At 43.8% G+C, this 10,758-nt stretch overlaps 1 protein-coding gene across 1 annotated transcript; it reads left to right on the forward strand.

Moving 5' to 3' along the window:
* Nucleotides 1-480: 480 nt before the first annotated feature.
* Nucleotides 481-10,320, forward strand: eml2 (EMAP like 2). Its single transcript, XM_088381484.1, has 22 exons — nt 481-663; nt 2,830-3,054; nt 3,158-3,275; nt 3,350-3,454; nt 5,489-5,517; nt 5,604-5,733; nt 5,928-6,077; nt 6,317-6,386; nt 6,464-6,574; nt 6,645-6,740; nt 6,808-6,942; nt 7,089-7,188; nt 7,265-7,419; nt 7,492-7,617; nt 7,786-7,917; nt 7,992-8,059; nt 8,133-8,221; nt 8,293-8,390; nt 8,602-8,689; nt 8,760-8,855; nt 9,063-9,193; nt 9,301-10,320. Exons 1-22 carry the CDS (start codon nt 567-569, stop codon nt 9,424-9,426), a joined length of 2,475 nt encoding a protein of 824 aa, XP_088237610.1. The 5' UTR covers nt 481-566; the 3' UTR covers nt 9,427-10,320.
* Nucleotides 10,321-10,758: the final 438 nt, after the last annotated feature.

A 10,758-nucleotide genomic window follows, 5' to 3' on the forward strand; every position in this document is an offset into this window, starting at 1 on the left:
CGATTGAACACGAGAAGGCTGTTGTTGCCATGGAAACAGCAGCACTGTTGCACGAGGCAGATGGAGGTGAGGAGGTCTCATCAAGTCAACGGAAAGTACTTCAGAACAACATCTTTGCTTTTCAAATTAAAACTGAATAGGAACGTAAAATCTGAAAAATTATGTAATGGGTCAAGATTAAGGTTTCAAATGATTATTTCAGGCCTGATTTGGAGCTTCAGTCAGGTTTCAGGACATGGTTGAGGTTAGAAATCATAGTCGTGGATTATGAAATCAATGGGTTGGGTTTGAAATAAATTTTCAACCCAGGTTTTTAAAGTAGGGTTTCAAGAAATGATAAGTAGGGCTCCAAATCTGTTTTTTATAAAACATTAAAAACATCAGGGTACGTGTATCTGATTATGAAATATACAAAGGCTGTTCTACTGTCTTTACTTTGAAAGTACCCCAGCAGAAGTGCGGATCTACGTGTCAATTTAACTTGGAGTCAGTCAGAGAGGTAGGAACGAGAAGGCGGCAGCAGGTAAAGGTGCGAAGGAGAAGGAAGGAGAAAGACAAAAGACAGGATGGACGGAAGAAGAGGATCGGACAAGAGGAAGATGATGTCTTCGTGCGGGAGCTTGTACGACAGCAACAACCTGCTTATGCAGTACTGCAACAACGGTTAGCGCGCGCACACGCACACGCACACTCACTGAATCACAATATACAACGGTCGACACGTTTGTGGCCAATTATTTAAAATCTTAGACACTCAAATTGGCATTAAATCCCCCAGAATATATTCAAAATGTTAATCGAATTGAAAATAAAGACGCCTAAAATGCTCAGTTTGATCTCAAATATCACTGGAATGAAACGTGTTATTTTCAGCTATATTTTGCGACAATTATAACATATTTGGACAATATATGTACGTCAATCAATTCACAATCCCCTCAGTTGATTTAAATGTGTTGGTCCCTTTTGATATTTGGACATTTTGGTGTCGTGAGTGGCATTTTTTCTGATGTGGTGAAAATGTTTTAGTATTAATTTGTCTGTATTATTATTTCCTCACTCAACAAGTATTTACAAAAACGTGCTTGAATTGGCTATGGCAGCATGCTTGCCGAAGCAACAGGTGGCGCTGGAGACCAGAATTGTCAGGCCCTTTTAATAATCAAACAAGAGGAAGAAAGTAATACAAAAAATACATGATTTATTTGTCTTCAATGTTATAATTAGGCCTTTTTTGTTTGCCCTATTTAATAATTAGGGCATTTTGTTTTTCTAAACATTACATTGTATAACTTTAACGCACTTGCTTTTGAGTGTTACACTCAAGGCGGTTTGTTGCTTTAACCATACTTTGATCATTAATTCAAGAAATTTTATTTCGATTGACACAGAATCAAGTTTTGGAAAAGACGTGTTAGTGTAGCTAATGAACCGGCCACTGAGATCAGACATCTTACTCTTTGGATGTTTGTTCTATACGACAGCGCCACCTGCTGATTGTTCACTGTCATGCAGTCGTATGTGTGTTGATCTTGTGCACTTTGCAGCATCTCTTCCTAGTGGTGCTTCATTTTATTGATTCTTGTGTGCATGTAAGGAAGCGATAGGGTGATGGAAGCAGGAAGTGGGCGTGGTTTCAACGAATAGTCCTGCAGGGGTGTGAGTGCAGGCGGGAGGGGTTTAGGGTGCTGGAGGAGCATGAGGTTGGTGGTGGGGGGCTAGGGTCTGGGTGATGAGGAAGAGACTGGGGGAGGGGTTTGTGCTGAGTGGACGCCGCGCCTGCCTGATAGTTGCTCTGCGGAGTCTTTGATGGACAGCAGCCAGCAAACCAGCAAGATGGCAGGTAGGCCGGACCTGCTCCATCATCATCATCATCATCATCATCAATGTCTCCCCATTTTCCATCCTCATTGTGATCATCCTTTAGCTTCCTGACAATGATCATGGGACTTTTTCTCACCTTGCCACCTCACCCTGGTGCTATCCGTGGTGCTGGATGAATAGCAAGCAGATATTACGTGTGTGTGTGTATAGTTTTCAAGGTTATATAGCTCAGGCCAACCTCTTTTGTGGCACCGGTTTAGCTACACTTTGCTAGCTCGAGACCCGTGGATTGCGCCCCTATATTATGTTGCAGATTTTTTAGGAATTCATTTTACGGGTTTTTATCGTATACAGGCGAGTCGCAATTTAGCGTAGTGTAACTTCACCACATATACCACATGTACTTTCCCCATTACTTAATATTAATAATACATTGATATTACTTTATATTAATCGTAATGAATTTATTATTTTGGAAAAAAAAAAACTTGAACAAGAAATCTAGGAGCACTAGCAATTACTATTTTCCAATGTCCTGAGCACATTATCAGTTAGGATGTAAAACGGCCCCGTTGAAAGTGAGTTGTCAAGGATGTCCGTGTTTAAAGCAACAATAGCAGCAATTGTGTTAAGGACCTGAGATGTTTTGAATACTGTCGACCGGTTCATTGTTCATACGTTCACTATCTTGATCTGGTTTAAGCAAAAGAGTCTCCAATTACTTCCTGTCGACTTTATCAGTGACGTGATTGGACCAGATGGGTAGATTTAGGTGCTAGGGTTGATGGGTCGTCTTATTGTTAAATTGTAATACGAAGACGCTGAATTATTAAACATGATCAGGTTTCCCGTAAGCTCTTATTGTTCCTTTACCTCCTGACACATTCACAAACCAAAAGAAATACCCGAGGAGACCAAGGAAGTCTTGACATTTGGGTTTAAAACAATTAATTGGGCTTGGCTGCGGCCTTCTCAATTTTTAAAACAATGTGTTCCTCCGTGCAGATGATACCATGTCGGCAGCCAGCAACATGGAGATGGAGGACCGCGTGTCCCACCTTGAGCAGCGGCTTCAGCTTCAGGAGGACGACATCCAGCTCCTGAAAGCGGCTCTGGCCGACGCCCTGCGCCGTCTCGGCTGCTGCGAGGAGAAGAGTCTGGCCTCGCAGCCGGGAGGCATCCACGCCACCGGGAGGCGGTCTCTGCCCGGCACGGCCCCGCCCGCCAAGGGTGAGTACTGTTGTGAGAGTGGCTACGGCTAATTAGCTCGTTTGTGCACAAATCGCATGATGCACTGACAGCCACACATTTATTGGAGTAAAATTATTTTCAGTTCGTCAGCTCCTTCAGGCTCTTCCTTCCAAGCCGCTGAGCAACGGATACGTACAACACAAACGCCTTCTCTCATCACCGTCCTCGCCCAAGAAGGACGTGCTGAACTCCATCAAGCGGTAGTTAATATTAGAACATGGATCCATGTGTGCATAGATTGATTTATATACTATAATGCCACGTGTCTGTTCAGGAAGAGCATGTCGACAGAGCGCCTCACGCTGGCCAGGAGGGAAGTGGCAGCGGCCGAGAGTCGAAGTCGAACAACTTCATCCAGTAGTTCTACAGGCGGAAAAAGGTGAATCTCACTCTACAATTTACCTACGAGTATTTTAAAACCGTTTAATGTGTATATATATATTTTTAATCATACTTATGCTAATCAATACATCCAGGGGAATCTTTGCAGTACAGCATATATACCATTTTCCTCTTGCTTAGAATGATGGAGACAAGCGGGCGAGTGAGAAACTGCACCGCAGCATGACACAACATTTTTTCATGCGATTCTCTTGTGAACAATCGATATGTCCCAGGAACAGCGAACGCAGCACGTTTGCTGACTTTCGCCTCACTATTGATTGACAGATCAATTCATTATAATCAATCATGACTGTGTTTGTATATTGCTTCCATTGACAAGATGTTAAAAATATTAGGAACAGCCAGTATGATGGAGTTGTATATTTTTGAACAACAATTAGTCATGAAAAGTGAACGTGAGACGAGAACGAGATGGTGCAGTGCTCCTCGTTTCAGCCGCTGATAGCATCGTATTTCTCCATTGGAAAAGGGGGCGGAGGGCGGGGCGGGGTTGCGAGTTTAGAAACTGACTTCTGATTGGTCGAGAGCCGAATATGAGTTGGCAGACTTAATGAGGAAGTGAAAAAGTGTTGCTGAGCGCCGCAAACACACGCAAGCAACGCGCAGTAACGGTCACGTTTTGTCGTAGCGGACGCAAGCAGCCATGAAGAAATCAAGCAGGTAAACTTTGTAAGAGTTTATAACTTCCGATCGATTATGTAATCAATCTCTCGCATCATCGTGCAGCTTGTCAATGTTAAGTTGGACGTTTCGTGAGAGATGTTGCGTTCAAGTTCATGTTTTATTGAGTGTAATTTGAACTTTCAACAACTGAATATCGAGCCGGGGGTGGAGGGAGACAACACATAAAATTAGTTTTTTTGTGTTGCAAAGTTGTCTAAAGTTTTATTGTGTATGTGTGTGCATTATTCATACACACTGGTTTTATTTATTGACTGGAGCCAATGCTGGAAGGCGTCAGTCTGGACGCGCACGAGCGCGACTGAATAAGCGTCTCCTTGTGCTGCGTTCAAGTGCTCCTCGCATGCGTTTGGTAATAATTTATGCAGCAAGAAGTAATTAAGTATCTTAAATATGAGCGTCGCAGACACACATTGTGTTGTTAGTTTTGCCGCAGTGTTTTGTTGTTTAAATGTGATTACATCATCCGCACGCGCGTGCACTCAGACGCGCAAAAAAAATATCTATGGAGTGCAGTTTGTGGTTCTTGCGAGTCCATTAGAAGCAAAGTAACAGCGCATTAACATTTCCCATATGGCCGACAATGAAAAACATCAGTCACACCCTTCAAATCGAAAAAAAAAAGAAAGAAAATCTTAAAATTTCATGCACATGTAAAAACTGGTTGGAACCAGAATGAGAACAAACATCAATAAACAACTGACACAGGGCACACAACTTAAGCTTTAATCAATTTAATGTGTTCGGAACAAACTACACACTAAATGTGTGAATGCAACACCAATCTCTTAAAAGATGTGTGTGGGTGTGGGGGGGGGGGAGTCTAAAGAAAGGATTATATTAATATGATGATAAGCAGCAGCACACATGACTGAATCGTGAAGGCACGCATCCGTGGGCGACCTCTGACTGGTTCTGATAAGTGCTCATCAAATTGGTGCCCCAACCATTTGGCTGTGGTTAAGTACCCAGCATGCACTCCTCTCATTAACGTCTCACTGCGTTGGCTAGAAATGGGGCACGCACACACGCGTTATTGGAGACAAAACACCTCTTTGTGTGTTTGATGAGCCTCTCAGCCTGGCATCAAGTCAGCGTTTCCGTGGAAACGGCCAGAAAAAGTCAAACTCTCCAGACAGGGAACAGAAAAACAAGAGTGTCCATGAATTTGAGGCTAATATGCTAAAGGCTAAAAGGAACTTTTGGATAACTTGAGGCTAACCTCCTGCTAACAAACATTCTGATTGGAGAATTGGGTCGAACATGCTAAAACATATTTGGCTAACATCTAACAAACTCTAACATGCTTTTCTTTCCTCAATTTCAGTAAATCCAAAGAATGCGCATATAATGCAGGTAAGAGACCTTCCGTCATGCAAAGGATCAGGAATAAGCTGGATAGTTTGAAATTTTAATCATCTCATCCTCTCTTCCTCCATCAGAGGACGGCTACGTGAGGATGTTCCTGCGCGGCCGTCCTGTCACCATGCATGTGCCCGACCAGCTAAGGGAGAGCTACAGCTTGGACCACAAGGTGGCGCTACCCGACCACAAGCTCAAACTGGAGTGGGTGTATCCTTCAACAAAAATGCTCCGCCCTCTTTTCCTCTTAGCAGCTATTAAAAAATCTTTATGCTAAGCTATGCTATCCCATGGCTATTTTCATATCCAATAATTTTAGAGTGTCGTGGGTGTGCATTTTCCGCATCTCAATTTCATGTGGGTATTCTACATTATATTTATTTTCCGTGATGGCGCGGCTACAGCTACGGCTACCGTGGGCGTGATTGTCGCTCCAATTTGTACCTTCTGCCTACTGGGGAGATTGTCTATTTCAACGCCTCCGTGGTGGTCCTGTACAATACCGACGAACAGCAGCAGAGACACTACTTGGGGCACAATGACGATGTCAAGTGGTGAGATGTTACAAATTCATCTCTTGACAAATTAGAAGCTAAACTAGTATATATTTAAAATGTATAACATGGAAAACCGTAAAATGCTAAAAATCTACTCGGCGAACATACTAGAGGCTAACCTGATGTACTGCATGTTCAGCCAGAGGCTAAACTACACGTTTAGCATATCAGACTAAAAAATTGCAAATAAAACATGTTTGGCTAACATGCACAATGGGCTAACTTTATCTTCTCAGCTTGAGTGTGCATCCTGACATGGTTACCATAGCAACGGGACAAGTGGCAGGAAATACTAAAGATGGAAAGGTACACAGCATGCTAGATGCTAAACGTGAACAAAATGCTATGTGCTACTATGAAAAAATACTTTTGTGCATGTTCAGCTGCTAGCGCCCCACGTCCGGGTGTGGGACTCAGTAAGCCTGAACACTCTTCACGTGCTGGGTGTCGGTGTCTTCGACCGAGCAGTCACCTGTGTGTCATTCTCCAAATCTGTAAGTAGCGCCAACTAGACTTCAGCTTTCCATTTGGTCAAAGTTTCAAAGTGTGACTTCAACCCCGTAGAATGGTGGCAGCTTCCTGTGTGCTGTCGATGATGCCAACGACCACATCCTGTCTGTGTGGAACTGGCAGAAGGAGAAGCAACTAGCTGACGTCAAGGTTAGCGTGTGAAGTCCACCTCGTTGTTGCTTTTTGGAACGCTAAAGGCATCCTGACATCTTCGCAGTGCTCTAACGACTCGGTGCTAGCGGCAGTCTTCCACCCCATGGACGCTAACCTGATAGTCACCTGCGGAAAATCACACATCAACTTCTGGAGCTTGGAGGGAAACACGCTGGCCAAGAAGCAAGGACTCTTTGAGGTGATCACTACAATAACATCACGCTCTCTTTTTGGCCTTAATAGTCTACATGTTTTTTTAAAACAGAAATAAAATGTTGTATATATAAATAGTGGGATTAGTACTAAGCCTTGAGGTACTCCATGCCGCTCTATTTTCCACTGTAGAAACATGAGAAACCAAAATATGTGTTGTGCGTGGCGTTTGCCGAGAACGGAGATGCCATCACCGGAGACTCCAGTGGAAACATCTACATTTGGGCCAAAGGTACACCACGTTTAAATACCGAAGGTGTAGCAAGCGTGTGCAAGTTGTGATGAGTCGTCTTGGGGCGGACAAACAGGTGGGAATCGCATCAGCCAGGTCTTGCCGGGGGCCCACGAAGGCGGTATCTTCTCCATCTGTGTCCTGAAAGACGGCACCATGGTGTCTGGAGGAGGGAAGGACCGCAAGGTGGCGCTGTGGGACCGGGACTATCGCAAGCAAGCGGACATGGAGGTCAGGATGAGTTTAGGATTACATTATAGCGGTATGCATCGATACTGAATCTAAATGAACCGCTTTTTACAGGTGGGTGACCCGTTTGGTCCAGTTCGGGCCATCACAGAAGGCAAAGGAGGTGAACTCTTCATCGGCACCACCAAGAACGCAATTCTCAAAGCGGCCTTCCCTGACACACTGACACCCATTGTGCAGGTAAACTTAACACTGTTACAATAAAATATGCTAAATTGCATATTTGGATATAATTGCAGCAGCTAACATGCTAAGATGCTAATTTGACTAGCATGGGCTAACCTGCTAAACTGGCTGACATGCTTGATGCTAACTGACTGTGGGATGTACCCCTGGGATTGTGCTCAGGGTCACACGGACGAGCTTTGGGGTCTGGCTGTGCATTCGAATCTGGATCAGTTTGCCACCTGCTGCCAGGATAAACAAGTTCACCTGTGGGACACAAACTCCCACCAGCCCATCTGGACCAAGAGCATTGAGGTCATTTAAAAAAGCAAAACGTTTGTAGCATTAACAAGATGTTCCAAATGTCCTACAAAAGTTTGTGTTTGTAGGATCCTGCAAGGTGTGCATGTTTTCATCCCAACGGTGAAGTTCTGGCTGTCGGAACCATGACTGGAAGGTACGTGACCTTAATATTTTTTTGTTGCAAAAGTGTGTTTCCCTCTTAATCTGTGCGTGTGTGTATGTTTCAGATGGTTAGTGTTGGACACAGACACTCGTGACCTTGTGTCTATGCACACAGACGGCAATGAGATCATTTCCAACGTCAAATATTCTCCAGGTAAAACACAAATAAAATCTCCCCGATTGTTAGCATTTGACGCTAACTTGACCACAATGCCTTTGTGTCAGACGGCAACTTCCTGGCGGTGTCCTCCCACGACAACTTTGTTTACATCTACGCCGTGACAGAGAACGGACGCAAGTACAACCGCACAGGAAAATGTACTGTGAGTATCAAAAAAAAAAAAAATCTGCCTAGCAACAATGAGCAAACACAGCAGAAAATATTTTTCACGTGGTTACGGGCACAAATTTGGCAAATGTTTAGAAGACATTTTGTTTTTCAGGGGGTGCCAGTGTCATTTATTTCTACTCGCAACTTTACAGATTATTGTAATGATTATTATTATGATTTGCATTTATAAATGTGTTCCTCAGGGTCACTCCAGCTTCGTGACACACGTGGACTGGTCCTCTGACAGCCACTACCTGGTCACCAACTCAGGAGACTATGAGATCCTCTTTTGTGAGTGCTCTCCTCCCGTTCTTGTGTTTGTGCGTACATGAATACATGGTAAAGGTGTTGCGTGTTCCAGGGGAGGCACCCAGCGGCAAACACGTGACCAACATGGACGCCGTACGAAACCTCACGTGGGCCACATCCACCTGCACGCTGAGCTTCAACACCTTTGGTAGGTTAGGCCATTCCCAGTTTTGTGGTCCCGCTATGAACCTTTTTATTTTGATTGTATCCTATTGTAATACCACTGTCAACCACTAGATGGCAGTATATTTGGTTTTATTTATTTCAAGGCTAGTCTGCTGTTTTTCTTGAGAATTATTAAATGCTGAAATCCTGCTTTTCATGCCTACATTTTTTTTTTTATATGGTTTTACAGGAATTTGGCCAGACGGCGCAGATGGCACAGACATCAACGGCGTGTGCCGGTCACACGACGACTCCCTGCTGGCATCGGCTGACGATTTTGGCAAAGTGCATTTGCTGTCGTACCCGTGCTCCCAACCCAGGGTGAGTTCCCCCCCTCCTCTCGTTTTCCGTGCTAACTTGCTATGCTAACATCCGTATGGGTTTATTCTGGTTGTGGTACTTTGCTGAACCCTTGTTAAATATTCTAGGCGCCAGGCCACGAATACGGTGGCCACAGCAGTCACGTGACCAGTGTAGCCTTCCTCCACGATGACAGCCGCCTCATCTCCACCGGAGGAAAGGACGCCAGCATCCTCCAGTGGCTGGTTGCTTAGGTAATTCCTACTTTGGTGGCCTCCTGTCCACTGGAGGGCAGCACTCTTTTTTCCTTACGTGCCTGCACGTTATACACGCATACGCTGGATGAAATGAATGTTTACTATGGTGCATAAATTTCTAGTTAGTGTTCAAAAGAGCAGCAGGATGTTAAATGTAACAAAAAAAAAAGTATCATTTGCGCGCAAACTGCCTGTATCCTAATGTGGGCTTTGTTTCGTTATCACTGTGAAGAGCTGAAGATGAATTGCTGGCTGTGCTGGGCTCCTTTTAAAACATTGTAGATGCAAAAAGCGCTAATGCTAAAAATGTGGTGCAAGCTCGACCTCGCAGATGTCACATACACAGTTGTGAATGTAAACAACAAAAACAGCGTCCTGTCCCTTTAAGAGTGGCCCGGCTGCCTTGTCTCTCGCCTCCACAGCAATATGCTCTTCCTTCCTTTTCGCTTACTAAGATGGTGAGCTTCACCTAGTTCTCCTTTTGCCATCCTCCTCTATTCCTTCTCCTTCACCACCTTTTTTCTCCATCACCACTCTTCTCTTCCTCCCTCTCGAACTCGTCCCTCAGGTCCAATGATGATTTCTGACCTGCTGTCATACTGTTCATAGAAGTGCATAATGTGCACCAGGTGGCGCTACAGTGCAACTAGTGCATGAGCGAGTTGCTTCTAAAGTGGTCAATAGATTTACAAAATGCACTATATATACAAATTATAAAAATACATATATGTGTAATGCGGTGTATCCGAGTGGCTGTGCTATTTTAATATTGAAGCATTTAATATATTTAATAGGATATGTCTGATGTGGGCATGTCGCTTCTAGTGGTTGACAGGCAGCTTAACTGTGTTTGTGTGGCCTTTTTATTTGTTAATAAAGTTTTTAACCAAATATGGCATTTTTTGTTTCTTTTGTCTTCTCATCAGCAATAAAAAAAAATATTAATCGCGGTGTTTTCATTTTTCCCTCCCTTGAGCAAATGAATGAGAATGCAGTTCTATTATGTAACACTAGAGGGGGCTGTTTCATTGAGTAAACAATATTTGAGTGTGTCCGAGTGAACCAAGCTGTGGCCCTCACTCGTGCATAAGCATGACTCTCACACAATCGTTCATAATGCCATGTGATGAATAAACAGAGAGATCTATCCAATTAAAAAAAAATAGCAGCGCTAGCAATCCTAAAATGGCACACGCAGTGCAGAGACGTAGCAGGATTTATTCGTAAATTAAGATTTGAAGTCAAAGCCGTGATAAACTCGGCTGTCAACCAAATATGTAAATAATTTTGTATCATTTGTTTTCAGCTGCCTCATGAGGTCCCTTCTGT

The sequence above is a fragment of the Syngnathus floridae genome, chromosome 7 (genome assembly GCF_059516105.1).
Source record: "Syngnathus floridae isolate MCC-2025c chromosome 7, RoL_Sflo_1.0, whole genome shotgun sequence".
Classification (NCBI taxonomy): Eukaryota; Metazoa; Chordata; class Actinopteri; order Syngnathiformes; family Syngnathidae; genus Syngnathus; species Syngnathus floridae.

Excerpts from the sequence above, each read along its gene's own strand:
- eml2 (XM_088381484.1), top strand. The coding sequence starts at position 567 with ATGGACGGAAGAAGAGGATCGGACAAGAGGAAGATGATGTCTTCGTGC. Across the intron at positions 5,734-5,927 it reads AAGCTCAAACTGGAGTGGGT|CTACGGCTACCGTGGGCGTG; the intron begins GTATCCTTCAAC and ends GCGCGGCTACAG. Across the intron at positions 9,194-9,300 it reads ACCCGTGCTCCCAACCCAGG|GCGCCAGGCCACGAATACGG; the intron begins GTGAGTTCCCCC and ends TAAATATTCTAG.